Source organism: Mytilus trossulus, chromosome 11 (genome assembly GCF_036588685.1).
Source record: "Mytilus trossulus isolate FHL-02 chromosome 11, PNRI_Mtr1.1.1.hap1, whole genome shotgun sequence".
Classification (NCBI taxonomy): domain Eukaryota; kingdom Metazoa; phylum Mollusca; class Bivalvia; order Mytilida; family Mytilidae; genus Mytilus; species Mytilus trossulus.
Genome location: NC_086383.1, coordinates 16,835,475 through 16,852,765, shown reverse-complemented (window position 1 = coordinate 16,852,765; position 17,291 = coordinate 16,835,475). Strand labels below are relative to the sequence as shown.

The following is a 17,291-nucleotide window of genomic DNA, read 5'->3' as shown; positions in this document are numbered from 1 at the left end:
AAAAGAGTAAAATCACATAAATACCGAACTTTGAGTAAAATTAAAACGGAAGGTCCTACTCAAATGACAAAAACAAACAGCTCAAACACATAAAACGAATGGATAAAATTTGTCATATTCCTGTGACTTATAGTCGCATTGAGCAGCACAACCAAATCAATAAGTGGCGCACGCACTTGAAATAATCTCTATTGTGTGGTAGAAGTTCAGGTTACTTATGCTTCAGGTTTTTTTTTTTTTGTGTTGAACATGTACTATGGATTCATGTTTATTCGTTGGATATTAATTTTCGTGGTTTTCGCGGTTACAGGTGAACCACGAATTTAATTGTTCAACGCAGTACAAATTGCTTATCAGGTCGTATGCAGACTTTGACAAAACCCCTAAATTACACATCTACGAAAAGGAAAATTTGCGGCAATCCACGAAAATTGATACCCACGAAAATAAATGAATCCACAGTGATTGGTTTTTTTTATATTTCAATATTCATAATGTTTCTTTTATAACTGGTTTAATAAAATCAGTATAAACTTGGTATCTGTGATGAGTTTTTATCTTTCATCTGTACAAGAAGTAAAATAAAAAATACCGAACTCTGAGGAATCAAAACGGAAAGTACACACCAAATGGCTAATCAAAAGCCCAAACACACCAAACGAATGGACGACAACTGTCATATGTCTGACTTGGTACATTGTACAAGCATTTTCTTTAGACACGAATACGTGTGTCTATTAAAACAAAACAAAAATTCGGACATCTATTAAAATTAAAGTTGACATTGAATTAACGTGTACTGGTTGGTCATTAATGTTGAAGCTTCTTTTAGCTAGAAAAAAGATGTTTGAAAATCCATTACCCACGGGTCTCCTTATCAATATAAATAAATTTAAAAAGATACAAAAGGTAGCAAATGTAAAATCCAAACTCAAAAGTCAAAGGCCGACCGACTAAATATAGCATTCTCTCCGAGAGCATTCCCAGTTACCCTGGGTTCGTGTCGATCATTCCTTCCTTTTCTATGCAGTGTTGTGTTACAAGTCCGTTACCGGTTGGTCTTCTAGTTGCCCCCGGTGGTATTGTACCTTCCCTTTTCATATGAAACCAGAATTGTATTAAAAATATATCTTAATAGACATTTGTGAAATATATGTTCTATATATCAATGTCGGTATAGTTTGAAATCGAAATGCCAAATTGATTCTATGCTTTTCTCATTTTGTCAAATTTTTAAGTCTTATGTAGACGAAACGCACATCTTGCATACTAAATTATTTTCAAAATGTTTGCATATTTTAAAGTCTTATTAACATTGCCTTTAGAAAAAATTCTACCCGTTTAAAAGTACATTGAGTACAATATAAGTGCGCGTTGGTTTACAGTATGTTGAAGCAAATATTTGCAGTAAAATAATGTTTATTATAGGAATAGGGTTTAAAGTCCATGGTTGCGTAGATTTAGCCAATAATCTTAATGTCATCAGCTATTTATGTTACTGATATTTATTTCTGTTTTGTATTTGCATTGCACGTGAACAATAGACTCTGATCATAAAACATTTAACACACTATATCTAATAATTTAAGATAGACGTCAAAACTCAGTAAAAAATAGTTCAAAGTGGTGGTTCAACTATCATAGATTATAAGGAGTACTGGAACAATACACCAAGTTAAGGGTATCATAAATAAGCTAAATCTAAAATGATGAAATATAAATTTGATCAGTTCTGGGTATATGTAAACTGTAAACTGACTAACACTTACAAATTAAACAATAATCACTGTTGAGTGTATGTTTATTTATGGCTGAAATACTGCTTTTTTCATCTATTTAACAATAAGCTATAAATCTATCGTTTGATATGTTTGTTTTGAAACAATGTTTTTTTTCTATAAAATTGCAGATAGATGCACAATTTGAAACCATATGCTGACCGATAAACAGTTGGGAAGCACAATATAAACGCAAACGTATTCTGACCGGTGATCAGCTTTGAAGGTACGATATTATTATTCTTATTTTCAATACGCTCCAGTAATATATCGTTTGTATAATGGTTACATTTGTTATTCTGGTCATTATTCTGCCTTTAAAAATCCTCGCAGTGAGGAGGTGATTTTTCTATATGAACTACCTCTTTAAATAGTTGGTAATCACTTATTGTACCCATATCCGCGTACACAACAAGTGTGGGGGAAAAGCCCTGCTAGACTAAATGGTGTAAGATGTATTGAGTACTATTCTAATGAAACAACGACTCATTAACACCAACTTTGTTTTCTTACTTTTCATTTTTAAATACGATAATAGTCGCTGCTTCGTTTTTTAGACAAACCTGTCGACTTCAAACACTCTTCGATTTTAACATTATATATATAAAAGACTAAATGTGTATATTCTATAAGGACATATTTTAAAACTCCGTGTTTCTTCATATCCGTCAAATATAGCACCCCTCAAAACCACTTAAATCAACCCAAAGTTGAGAAAAAAAAACACGCAGTTAAGGAAAAAAGAAGAATCTTTAAACGGTCGTGTTTGTATTTTGGTCCTCAATGCTCTTCAACTTCGTACTTTATTTGGCCTTTTTAACTTTTATGGATTCGAGCGTCACTGATGAGTCTTTTGTAGACAAAACGCGCGTCTGGCGTATATACTAAATTTAGTCCTGGTATATATGATGAGTTTATTGTAAAGAATGTGAATTCTGTTTTGGTTGCGGCCTGTTATCTATTTCTCGCATTATAAATGACCCCCTCCCCCCCCCCCCCCGTATCACAGAGTGTGATACGAAAAAAAACGTGTATAAAAATATACGTTAATTTAATTGGCCTATCCAGCATCATAATACTATATTACAGCATTTCCATTGCATATTCCGTAGGTCATCGATGACTTTAAAAGATTACGATGAATTACTAGTCGTCCATGACATATAGTATGTGATTTCATCAATAACATAAAAAAACACTCACACTTTCCAACTGATAATCTTCTCTTTTGTCAAATTTTCAAACATTCTGAAAGTCTTACTTTATCTGTTAGAGTTTGACACCGGAAAAATGAAATATGACGTCATACTAGAATGAGCAGAAGACCAGATCTATGATTCGTGGATTTTTTTAATCCAACACAATGATAGTATTGACCATACGAGAAATAAGTTTAGAAACTTGTGAAAATGGAATATCGCTTGATATCAACTCTCGATATTTAGTATGAATAATAGCAATAAACTAGCGTTGATAACAAGAGTTATTCCATATTGATAAAATATTAGTAGGTTTTTCAATATTAATGGGATTTTGAATAAATAAGCATATTCACCTGCGGAAAAAGGATATTCACCGCGCAAAAAAATACTTATAATTTAAGTAAAAAAACGTTTGATATACAATTGGTTTTAGGTAAATATTTTCCACTACATTCATTTCTCTCGGTATATGGAATAAAACATTTAATGTCTTTTGTTTCGGTAAATATGTGGTTTTATTGACTTTTGAAAAACTGATAATCACTTCGGCCGTTGGGCTCAGTGAATATCAGTTTTTCAAAAGTCAATAAAACCACACATTTACCTCACCAAAAGACAGTAATTGTATAACATCCCATTCTCAACCGTCATGAAACCTATAATTATCATCCATGTTTATCAAAATTTGTTTGATGTGACGAATCCGCTGCCACTTTTCAGAAATTTCAGACTTTTTTTTCCGACGTTTAATTGAAATACAATGATGTGTTGATTTTTCAGCATCCTTGTATTGATAGTTGAATCGGCAATTTGAAAATAATTTTAGCCGCATTCTCGCATTCGTATTGTAAGCATAGGATTATCTTCACGGATCAACTGTTAACCGAAGTACAAATCATTTATTTATACCACAGCCCATTCGATAACAAGTAGTCCATAGTTTGTCCAGTGTAAACACAATGAAAGTACAATACGTCCAAGGGAAATTTATTTCCGCAAATCCTTTATGTCACGATTCATTCTATAATCTATGAACCTTGGCCATGTTGAGACACAAAGTCAAGATACAAACAAGCAAATATATTTCAACATTCTCAAATCTTACAAGTCATGATTTTACAAGGTCGCCGTCCCAAATGGGTGTGCTGTGTTTTTAAACAGTGTTACGATAGTTACTGGTTATTTCTGTCTTTTATCAGCACTTAAAGATTCGTTTATCAAAAATTTAACCATACATTTAAGGATCTCTGTGTTTTATACAAATCTAACTTCTTATAAAAAAATGTAAGACAGTAAGTAGAGCAATTCCTCTTGTGCTTAGTAGGAAGGGCATTTTCTTTTATAAGTTCATTGCCATGTTTATAATGTAGGTGACCGATTTCTTATCAATGTTATTGTAAATATTAAACAAGTGTACCATTTCCAGTCCTACACATAATTGTATATGAGCGACGGTTCCATTTATTACCGCTGTTTAGTATTGTTCAGGTGGACCTAGTTGTAAATGATAATTCTTAAAAACTCTTGAGAATTTAAAAACAATATAAATCAGGAATTAAAGATACTAGTTATTAGAATACAGGAACACCAGACGACAAAAACAAACAAACTACCAATAGTCCACGAAGCACGTTATACACAATTATAGATAAGGCAACACAAAAACAGTCCATGAAAACATTGTTAACTCCGAAAATGAACACCGTCCGATCTCCATATGCGGTACCACAGGTACAAAATCCAGAATATCGTCATGTATTTACACTTATCTGTGCAGATTGATCAGGAATAATTATATTTAGACTATAAATAGTTTTATACGTGTAACAGTGACTTGATTTCACTCGATATGTTTTATGGTTATTTATCAGCAACACTCGATGTATCAGAGAAACATGATTGAGATATTTGCACAAAGAAAAGCAACTCAAAGATTTACGTGTTGTTCATCTAAAATCATATATACAAACTCGTTGGACACATTCAAGAATACTATTGAATTTAAGAAAACCTTTATGTCATTCAATAGCACTGTCTTTGGAATGAACAAACATGCGTAATGTAATGCTGCCAAATCGGGTGATATTAGAATTTAGTTGTATTGGCGTGAGAAATACGGTCCCATATACCGTATAACGGGCTATTTTCGCGGGGTGTACATTGTCGGTCATTTTCGTGGATAGAACAAAATCGCCAAAATAAATTCCGCCAATTTAAAAGTGTTCATTCAAATATATTGATATGATTATCCGCCAAAATAATAACCGCAAAAATATTTCGTATTCCTTATTCTTTGAAAATCGCGATATTGTGCACCTGCGAAAATAGTCCGAGATTACTCTGACGTCCGACGGCTGTTTAGCCAGACAAGCTGGGGCCGTGGGACGTCAGAGCTCGTTCCATATCAAAAAGTGGATATTTGCCCACCCTAAATAGATGCGCTGCTTCCTCGCTTCTGGAGCCGACTGAGGTCCTTGGAATACATAAATCGGGCATCAATCTCTTCAGTTTTCATTTATCTCTTCATTTGTGTAAGTTTCACTTTTTGATATGGAACGAGCTCTGACGTCCCACGCCCTCAGCTTGTCTGGCTAAACAGCCGTCGGACGTCAGAGTAATCTTGGACTACTGCGAAAATAACCCGCTATACCATGTATACGGTATCCAGTATAACTACTGTAATGTTTAACATGTTTAAGTTTATGTTTTCCAACTTATAGAATACGTTTTTATAGTTTATAACAAGATAATTATGTTAAAGGAAATTAAATTTGCGTTTCTAGGTTTGTGTTTCTACCTCTGTTCTAAAAAGAAACTTACTTTCCTAAAAGACATACATTGTATAAACATTTAGAGAATTTTTGGATAATGCTGACTTCAGAATTTTTAATCGATCATGTTCTCATTTAACTTTCCATGACCCTCAAGTTTCTGATGTCATGGGTTGGGATTTGTGTATTTCCGAAGTAGTCCCTAGTTTTCAACAGGAGATAGGCATTTTGGTCCAAAGATATTTCAAACCTGTTAACTTAATTGATTACAAAGACGCTCTCACTAAATCGGACTTATATATAATATACTCTATATTTTAACTTTTAATTCGAAGTTCACTTTCGAGATCTTTATAAACGCAAAGCTAGTCTTGCGTACACCATTATCAGCCTGGTATCTTTGATGTGTTTTGACTTCATTCTTACGTTTTTAGTTCACTCTTCTGTACCTCACGGCATGGTGAACCTTTAAATACTACATAAGGAATTAGAATTCCAGACCTGTACCAAATCATGCGACAGTTGTTTTCCATTCGATGTTTCATCTGTTAAGTTTCCTAATGAACTGTTCGTTTTGAATTTCCTTTGAGTTCTATATTTTGTTTGTTTTGAATTTCCTTTGAGTTTTATATTTTGTTCGTTTTGAATTTCCTTTGAGTTCTATATTTTGTTCGTTTTGAATTTCCTTTGAGTTTTATATTTTGTTCGTTTTGAATTTCCTTTGAGTTCTATATTTTGTTCGTTTTGAATTTCCTTTGAGTTCTATATTTTGTTCGTTTTGAATTTCATTTGAGTTCTATATTTTGTTCGTTTTGAATTTCCTTTGAGTTCTATATTTTTGTTAAATCATTTTATATCTGTACCGATAGTCTTGAATTAATTATGTCCGATGTTCATAAATGAAATATTATTTTTGTAAAAATAATGTATATGCTACCAGTTCTAATAAAATTGTAAAAATAGACTCATCATAGACAACAGTTTTTTTTTGTATTAACGCCAGACGCGCGTTTCGTCTACCAAAGACTCATCAGTGACGCTCGAAAAAAATAATTAAAAAGGTCAAATAAAGTACAAATTGGAAGAGCATTGAGGACCAAAGTTCTTAAAATTTTGCCAAATACAGCTAAGTTAATATATTCCTGAGGTAAAAAAAAAATAGTATTTTGAAAATGATTTTTTTTTGTAAACAGTTAATTTGTAAATATGACCATATCGATGATAACTTATTTCATGCAGTACAGAATTAAGTGCTGACTACTGGGCTGGGGGGACTACATGTAACAGGACATCTTAATACTTACATATCCGAAAAATCGTTTAAACTAATTTATTGAACTTTTTAAAGCAAACATTAAGTTATTTTCATCGATAGACGTACCCAAAGTTTGTTTAATCAAATTAAGAAGGCAACCTCCACATGCATGCATTTTATTTTCATTGGTACGTTATATTTCTACACTCATGTTCAACTACTACATACAGATGTTACAAAAACAAATGTCATTCATAATCTGGTTTTATGTAATGAACTTCAAAGGTATATCATAAACCTCAGGTAAGGTATTCATATTATATCATCATTGCCTAAAGTGTGACCATGAATCAACGTAGAGCGAAGGGAGAAAAGAAAAATATGTAACTTTTAATATATTTTTAAATTTTGATCTGTGAAATTTTTTATTTTTTTTTATTGATTATGACAAATCAAAACATCAATGAAGGGACATTCATGAATACTTTATAGCAAAAAGAAAAGCGGGTGTTTCCTATTTATATTATATCGTCATTACTTGCGAGGGTTTTACCATACAGCTATGTATAGTGAAGGGAGAAGGGAGAAACATAAAAAAAAACTATTTAAAAAATGATGATCTGAGATTTTTTTGATTTTTTTTTATTGATTATGATAAATCAAACATCAATGAAGGGACTTTCAATAAATATTTTCATGGAATAAGAAACGCAAATTTTATAAAACAAAGTTTGTAAAAGTTAAATTTACAAATGAACGAAAAAATAATTTAGATTTTTACACAGCACAAATTTATCACACTCAAGAAACACAGAAGATATAAAATGGTAATGTATCGTCTGCATGCCAGTTGTGGTCTTACATCATATCTACTGGAGTGTGTTCAAATAACTTTTTTTTTGTTTTTTTGTGCCTTTTGGCAGCTTAAGTAACATTCTCTATTATTAGCCGATAAATCATGAAATAGTTCAAAAAGGTTCACTGAAAAAGAAACATGACAAATTGTTTCTATCGTATATATTCTTATGAATGGAAAAAATTATTGTATTGCTGACTTTTTACAGGAATTTTCCAATCTTAAATAAAAGGGGTAGCATATAATTGCCTGTCACGGATTAAATAAAACCGATCAATTTAATTGTCTTTATTTTGTGCTTAACAATATACTATTTTCGGTTACAATGGGGGACATTTGCCATTTACATACTCACCCGAATTAAACACTGAAATTGGAATGGTATATTTTTCTAGTTTGTTGTGTTATGCTTTTAAGGGTAATACTTTCAAACATGTCAAACCAACCTGAGAAAGGTAAATATTTTATCTCAGATTGACAGCAAGCGAATGCATATAACACACAATACCGAGTCTTCCGTAAAACTAGCATATGAAAAAAAGCATATATAATTATCAAAGGTACCAGGATTATAATTTAGTACGCCAGACGCGCGTTTCGTCTACATAAGACTCATCAGTAACACTCATATCAAAATATCTATAAAGCCAAACGAGTACAAACTTGAAGAGCATTGACGATCCAAAATTCCAAACAGTTGTGCCAAATACGGCTAAGGTAATCTATGTCTGGAATAAGAAATCCTTACTTTTCGGAAAAATTCAAAGTTTTGTAAACAGGAAATTTATACAAAGACCATATAATTGATATTTATGTGAACACCGAAGTGTTGACTATACTGCGCTGGTGATCTTGTACAAATCCATACCTTTTTCAAAATATTTCCGAGAATAGATTTATATCCGGTTTATATCAAAGAAATATGGCTTTTTATTGACAAGTTCAACGTGATGTATGTCTTGGTTTTTCGTTCACTTTTTCTTGGAAGATTTTAATTGTGGTCTAAAATAAAAAAAAAATGAAAAAAAATGAAAAAAAACCACACACAGCTATATGTGTTTGTGTTTAACCTCATACATCAAACCCAAGAGGTCGGAAGACAAAAAACAAATAAATATAAATCTGACGAAGCCTCTCATTGGAAATGCACTGATGCACATCGTTGTTTTTTCCGAGTTTTTAACTTAATTATATGCAAACTTGAAAGCGGAACTCGTCGATAGAATACTTGTTCCTAGACATTTTAAATGATTTTGAAACTTTTTTTTACCTTTCATCTATTAAAATCTATTAATCAATAAAGATGATGTCGTTATTAATTATCAGTTCATGTATACATGTTTTATTCACCTCTAGGTGTTACATGTTATGCACTTATATAAACTGAGTGTATTGTGCCCTTGAGATAGTGAGATACTGCGCTGAATATTTGAAAGGATGCAAGGAAAACTTAAGTGATTTGTGTACATTTGTTTATCTTGAATAATTATGTAGGCTGTACATATGTATAGTGAGCTCTAGATGTATTTCTTATACATAAAATCTGTCCTATTCTATTATCCTGGAAATTCTGAAAAATGAAAGAAGACGATTTATTTGATACATGTGCACAATTAAGATCACAGTGTGCATGCATGGTGTGATATATGATAGTATATATATATACTTTAACATTGACATTTCCGAGAATAGATCTATATCGTTATCAATGATATATGTATGTATATATACTGACAAAGTTATGTGTGTCTTTGTTTTTCGTCCACTTTCTCTTGACAGATTTGAAAGTGGTCTATGGTGAGATAATAATAAAAAAAAAGTTTTCAAAAAATATCACGAGAACCATAAGAATTACGGTACCACATCTACTTCTTCACTTCCTCGGCAAACTCGTCGAACCCGGCCCCTAGTTTCCCTTCATAATAGAGCCCCCCCCCCCCCCCCCCCCCCCGTAAAAGACTAGTACAGTGTGGACGGCAAGTTTCTCAGTCTCGTAAAGTGACGATTAAAGTTAAAGACAAAAATCTTAAGTCTTATAGTTTAGAAGGTAGTAATCATTATCTTAATTTTTCATCATTTCCAATATTATGCTTGGGTCAAAAAGTGTTCTGTGTCAATGTACAATATTTATCAGATAAGAACCCAGGGTAAGACAAAATAAGATATTATAAGAATAGATAAGATAAGATAAGATAAGATATGTGATTGGTTTAAAATCCCAAATTATACATATTATAGCTAGGCAATAGACATTGGCTATGCCGGCATAAAACATATCTCATTATCTGACACCAAATTATAAATAAATACTGTATTATAGTATGTATTTGTTTATCCCCTCAATTTTCAAAATTAAATATATGTGAAGTTAAGTTTGCATGCAAATATACCGTGCAATGGAAAAACTGAGATATAAATAATTGACTTCTTATAAATGCGCCGTCGAAAGTATTTTTTAAGCTTAACTCACGCATGCGCTTAGTCGGAAATTAAATCATGGCTTTTAGATGACAACTAATTAGTTCTGGTAAGCATGTTTTGTTTTCTTTCAATATTAATTGTATGACATGAACTGTTTGGTTTAAAGCACTACGAAGAGCGTTTTCCCCTTTGTTCCGTAAACGCGATATTCTCCTAAACCCCCGAAAATTCTTTTATAAAAGGAAGAAAGAATCACACGTGGAATCAAACATTTATTATGTAACAGAATCTGAAAAATAGATTGCAGAATAATGTTGATAACACATAATTTAATTGATTCTGGGAATCTCTTTTATTTCGTAAGAAATTTGATTATAAAGTAGAAAAATAGTAATGCATCATTTAATATTTGTCATAACTTATCGATTTTATTCATAATTTTTAATCTAATTCTGTGTATTGACTTGTTTTTAATGCGAAGCCGATTAATTTAAATCGAATTTAAATCATTGTTTGTTTATTTTTAATATCGCGTAGTAGACGATTGACAGAATTGATGGACAGTTTACAAGGTCAAATAAGTAAATATCAACACACGTGTGGATCACAAGTGAAGATTTACTCGGGATTCTCAGGATTTATCGAGTTATTTGAATGGAATTCCTGCACCTGCTGGTTCTTCCCTAAATAATGCAAATATGTTCGGTACCAGTTACATAAACACAACACGAACTTCCCCGCTAAAAAATAGCGGTACTTTCAACTGACCAGGAAAGGGACAAAGGTCGGAGTAATTTTACGTATGTACGTAAACAAAAACAATGAAAACCTCAATTTAATATTCAGTCATGTAACTGTGTAGTGCAAAAACTCTATCTTTTATGATTTTTTCACGAATTTGAAAGAAAATCCGTTGAAAAATGAGATTAAAACGTGAAACTATAATTTTCTTGGTTAAATATATATTAGGCAGAACGCATAGTACAATCTTATAGGAGAAACTGCTTCTGAAATAACAGATTTAGATACCACTTCAAGCTTGAATGGAAAATGTTTAACTGAATCTTGAAAAGAGGGGGATACAGAGGCGGATTTCGGGCCCCCCCCCCCTTTTTGGGATAAAAAATGGTTGCTTATATAGGGAATCACTGAAGCGTGACAGGAGCGGGGCCCCCTCTTAGGTCAGTCAGTGGGCCCCCACTTATGAAAAGTTCTGGATCCGCCACTGGGATAGGAGGTTGTGTCCTGATTATAACAAAAATATATTTTAATTCCTGGATCCAGAAAAAATAATTCTTGAGTCTCAGTTTTAAGTTAGGTATAGTTGGCCGGCCTGGATGGTCGAGACACCTGCAGTAGCCTGTGTGGTCTAATGTGCAACACCTGGATGAAGATTTCAATTTGCCAATAGATAGGACAATATTAAATTGAACATGTTGAACTCTCTTAACCTTCTTTCTGCCATACGGCCGATTTTGCCGATGCAGAAACAGTACCTTTGACTGCCAAGGATCGGCCCAAAGCCGATGTTTTTTTCTGCTGTGACGTTGTTACCGTTGACGTAGCAGTGCCCCGCGAAGCCATCGTTGAAAACAATCCGTTGTTGTTCAGAGTTCTGCTACCAGGCTCATGAAACTTTCCTTTGATGAAGGATGGAGTCACCTCTTTTAATTTATTTTTACACAGAAGTTATTGTCATTTAATTACATTAACATAATACTTTCTATTGTTTTTTTTAAATGAACGGATTTGTTTAAAAGTCGTCCCAGTCCCAATATGTTTTATAATTGTATAAATGCATCTTTGCCATATTCATGTATAATATAGCAATTAAACAAATTAAACTTTGTTTTGTTGATGGGCAATAGACTTTAATATTAAAAAGAAGATGTGTATAATTGCCAATGAAACAAATCCACAAAAGAGACCAAAATAACACAGCATTTAGTTACACTTTTTATCAGTACCGGTAATACCTTTTAACTGTATACTAGAATATCCCTCTAAACTCTTTATAAAATTGTCATCGACTGTTTCTATGAGTATAAGCACGGAAACAAAGACAAAGTCGTAAGGACAAGGGGTCATAGGTAACACTAAATGCCGCATCCGGTGGGTGGTGGCATCAACAGAAACAATCAATTAACGATTCCGTTGTTTCGAGTACCAACGTAACATTAATTTCTGATACTGTATACCGTTCCTTTGGGTACCGAATATTCTTTTGCGTGTCTACTGAACATTACGAGGAAAACACACCAGAGAGGAAAACTGCACATTGGGACAATTTGTGCCAATAGACCTTAAGATTGGTCAGGATTGAGGAACATAGTTGAAGGGGACTCTAGGTTTGCACTCCGTCTGACAGTCCATCCATTCATCCTTCAGTTGGGCAAATCAGTTTTCCACTCTTTTTTTCTTCATTATGATATTTATTTGGTATATTGTTTTATCATGACAAGTACAAATGTAACAGATCGAGTTTGAACTTTTGTTTAAGTGTGATTATTTTTGTACAGAGTAATGGCGCTTGGAAACTTAAATTCACTTATACTCAATTTTCAACACTTCTTTTCGTCATGCCTGAAGATATTGACTTGATATTTGTTATATAGTTTATACATTGTACCATGGCAAGTTAAAGATTAAGTTAAATTGTGTTCCAATACAATGAATTTTTAACTGAAAGGGGACTATAATCATGATTATTGCCATACAATGCACACAGAATTGCTGGTTAATTTTACTTGTATACTTTTTCTTTAATTTGTTTTACCATGGTGTTTTTACCATAGTGTTGTCAGTTTATTTTTTTATTGTATGAATATCCCATTGGTAAATACACCTCTCTTTTGACAAGGACTCAACTTTCGTGGCCATGGTTATAAAATGAAAATTAACTCTTTTCAAATGAGCATAATATTAATTATGAAATTGTACTGCTTGAGTAGATCAATAAATGTCAAAGAACCCCAAAATATCAAGCTGTGTCAAAACTACTATACAATACAATCAAAGTGTCGGAAGATGCACAAATGCTGCATTCTTAACAAAGGAGCTTTGGGTAACTGGAGGAAGTCTATATCTGGGCTAACAGAATTTATCTTAGTCCCTTTGATTTTGTTTAGTGTAAAATTAAGCATGGAAACATGGTATATACATTTTTGCATTTTTGTACTTGTACATATATACTCTCAATATACATGTATAGGGCCCAGACAGCTACAATGGCCAACAAGTTGAATTTAGACCCTGCAGAAGTGAGTTGACAAAGTTGTCATACAAATTAAACATTGTGAATATCTTTTACAGGAATTTTCCCAGACACACCTGATATTTGTGAATCAGAGAAGAAGGAATAACATCAGGATAGATTGAAAAAATAAGAAGGTGAATATAGATGTCTGTTTAATGAATGGTAGGGACCAGAGTTTCCCCTGGGTCATTTGTCTTTCTTGTCACCTCTTTCAGCAAAACTAAATATTTTCGGCTACTTTAAAAAAAAAATCATAAACATATATATCTTTCTTTAAAATTTGCCTTCTTTCTAACAAAAAAATATAGCTTGTTCCACTTCTAGCATGACTAATTAATTTACCAACTGTGTACATGTAAACAGAACTTCTGTATTTTTTATTTTTTTATTTAAATGTATTCCTCTATAGTATAATTATGGTATACATTTTATGGCAACACACACATTGTGTATACTGTAAACCAACTTATTTTCGCTGATACTTTATTTGGCGTTCTACCATTTCTTGACCACTTCGCGGCTATTTAATTTCACGATTTTCTGATTAACTTGATGAAGTTTATTAAAGAAAGATCCAAGATTTACAATTTGCATTGATTTATATTCGCGTTATTTTTCTACTAGCGTAAATAAATTGCTCGCAAAATAAAGTTGGTATACAGTATGTAAAGATACATGTACATGTATAATAAATACAATTTAGTAGACAAGAAACAGCTATTCAAATAAAAGATATTTGTGTGTTAAACATCTAATCTAATGAAATAAATAATACAAAAGTTGTAAAACTAAAGTTTCCAATCACTGTAACATGTCTTAGATTATAATATCCATTTTATATATATATTACATGTTCAATCTAAGTTAATCTATTGATAGTGCAGTAATTTAGAATTTAATTCCAGTTGGCCAAAAAAAAAACTACACTTCTAATCTTTGTGAAGAAATAAATCTACCAAGAATTGAAATTTGGGGGGATTTATGATGATTTAGATCTGCAAATGCAGGTTACAAAAAGTATTAAGTAACTTTGAAATTGTATTTTTATTGATTGCACATGGGTTAAAAAGATAGACTTGACGCTATTTGTTGATTCATGGATTGATTAAATTATACATGTATATCAGCGTAATTAAACTATTGAATGGGAACAGATGTAAAAAAATTATCAAATATTGATTAAATGATATTTATTGTCTGTTCAGATAAAAAGTTCAAGGAAAATATAGTTTTGATTGTATACATGCAGCTTTGTTTCTGAAACACTTACAATGCATATTGAAAAGTGATTATATAATCTTCTGAGAGTGTACCGAGGAATATATTTTAACCTTGACTTTTTACTGGCACTAAATCCATGAAATGTACCTTATTTTGTTTATAAATCTTCTGTATTGATTGTATGGGTGTATAGATAAATATAGGATGATTTGGCTTGATTGCCAATGACGCAACTATTATCCAAGAATGAGGTACAAAAAGTCTAAAGATTAGAGTTTATCATAACAGAATTGTGAAAGACAATCAATTTTAGTCGAAACTTTTTTTGTGTAACTCATTCCAAAGTCAACAAAACAACTATTTGTCTGGGCAAATGACATGGATGTTAAAGCAACTTTACATGTACATCATGTAGTTCACTGTCCACTTTAGACGGGGAGCAAAACCTATATCATACATGTACAGTCAACCTGCTTGAGAGACGGATTGTATTAGGCATTGACCTGTGTAATAAGATCATTAATTTTAGGTCCCTCTGTAGTTCTTTTTTTAAAGATGAACCTGTATTAAAAATCACCTGTCGTATGAGACCAATTTTGACCTTCCTTTCGGTTGGTCTTTTTAAACAGGTGTAACTGCATTTTCATCTTTAAACATGTTCTTAAAAGCCATGACAAAAAGTGAAATAATTTAAACCTTTTAGCCCGATTAATGGTATAACATAGGAAAAAACAATCACTTAAAGGAATGGTAAGGTTATGCATAATGGTCTTCACGGTAAACTTTTGATTCCAAAGTTTGAATTCAATTTTACAAAAATGTTGTTGGATTTTTGTTGGCTTGTAGAGAAGAATTTGACCAGCCTGGGTCATAGAACTTGTGGTAAGGCTTGCACACTGCATGATATTTATATATATGGTACATGTGCTTGTGTATGTGTTTAAAACTGGTCAAGATGGTCAGTATCGCAGAAGATATATATTATATGTTTATATTTACTCTTTTAACAGGACAAGATGGTCAGTATTCCCGAAGACGTATTATGGATGGTCATCGCTGGCTTTATTATAGCCTTTATCCTTAGTTTTGCTATTGGTGCTAACGATGTAGCAAACTCATTTGGTACTTCTGTCGGAGCCAAAGTTCTTACCTTAAGACAAGCCTGTATTCTTGGTACAATATTTGAGATATTGGGTGCTATTTTAATAGGTTAGTATTACTTCTTAGGCCAAAGAAAAATATATGTGTGGTTCCAGTAACCCGACAGACCCTTGTTTAAACCCCCCAACCCTAGAACTTTTTTTTCATTTCTAAAAAATAAATTTTAAACGATCTAACTTTGAGATTGTGATTTAAATTAAATAAAATTCCTAGATTTCTGTCATCTGAATTTCCATAAGAAGTATCTGTTATTGATAAAATGCAAGAAATAACAATTTGTTGTCAAAATGCAACAAAATTAATGAAAAAATATAAATGACTGCCTTTATTTTGCAACCAAACACTTTTAAATGGCCAACTCCTGGTATTGATGTGTGTAATACTGGAAACAATTTCGGTAAACTCATAATTTTTTTTTTCGGATTTTGACAATCCAAATTAAAATTCAGATAAAAATAAACAAAGTTTGTCGACCTACTGACCCTATTTTTCAAAAGTATGTAACTGGAACCACACATATTTTTTTTTGGTCTTATAGCAATTCCTAGGTTTTTAAAAATCTGACCCTGAATCATGATTATTGTTATGAAACTATGTGTAAAATTATTATTTATGTTTGTAGAATTATTTTTCATGTTTTTAGTGCTTTTCCAAAGATAAAAACTTGTGAAGAATATTTTTGATTCATTTTCTTTTGTGGGAGGGGACCAGGTCAAGATGTGTAACAGTAAATACAATTTTGATTACAATCTTTTGGTAGTCAGAGGAATATTATACTAGGGGATGCGCAATTTGGTTCAAGAAATTTGTTTTGTAAACCATGTTGACAGCTAAAAGAAGTTTCAGTATTATGAAAATTAGTTTATTAATAGCAAATAATTTAATTTTGGATGTAACACGTCTTCTGATTGGCTGACGTTATTTTGTTATCAGCCCAAAGACATAATTTAGTCATGTGACCATGACGTCATCAACGTTTTTTTCGTGGTTTTCTACAGTTTAAAATGGAATTTAGAATTAATTATAAGAAATGACTGTAATATTTTTTCTGTCTATTCGAAATAACTAAAAAATGTGGTGCACACTGTTAGATAACCCGCTATGAGCGTTATTCAGTGTGCTCCAAATTTTTTAGGTTATTTCTTCATAGACAAAAAAAATATTACAGTCATTCCTTAATGCATTAACTTGAGTATTTCTGAGAAACTAGGATCACCATATTTCTTCATTTTCTTTTATGCTGATAATACATGAAAATTAGAGTTCTATTTAATTGACTGAGTTTCCAATTTAAACCTTGACATTTTAATGTTTCATTTTTACATAGTAGTTTATAGAAAGGCATATTGACATGCTATTTATGTTTAAAA

The 17,291-nt window shown here is 32.1% G+C and overlaps 1 protein-coding gene across 5 annotated transcripts in view; it reads left to right on the top strand.

Moving 5' to 3' along the window:
- Positions 1 to 1,909: 1,909 nt before the first annotated feature.
- The window catches only part of LOC134690793 (sodium-dependent phosphate transporter 1-B-like), a 33,281-nt gene continuing 17,899 nt past the window's right edge, over positions 1,910 to 17,291 (top strand). Inside the window, exons 1-3 of one of the 5 annotated variants that reach the window (XM_063550847.1) lie at positions 1,910 to 2,004; positions 13,596 to 13,673; positions 15,771 to 15,969. In XM_063550847.1, the coding sequence (XP_063406917.1) occupies positions 15,777 to 15,969 (193 nt within the window). In that variant the 5' untranslated portion in view covers positions 1,910 to 2,004; positions 13,596 to 13,673; positions 15,771 to 15,776. Of the gene's footprint in view, positions 2,005 to 7,252; positions 7,310 to 10,294; positions 10,390 to 10,850; positions 11,088 to 13,595; positions 13,674 to 15,770; positions 15,970 to 17,291 lie in introns of those variants that run through there. The other 4 variants (XM_063550846.1, XM_063550843.1, XM_063550845.1 and 1 more) reach the window with 4 other exon arrangements.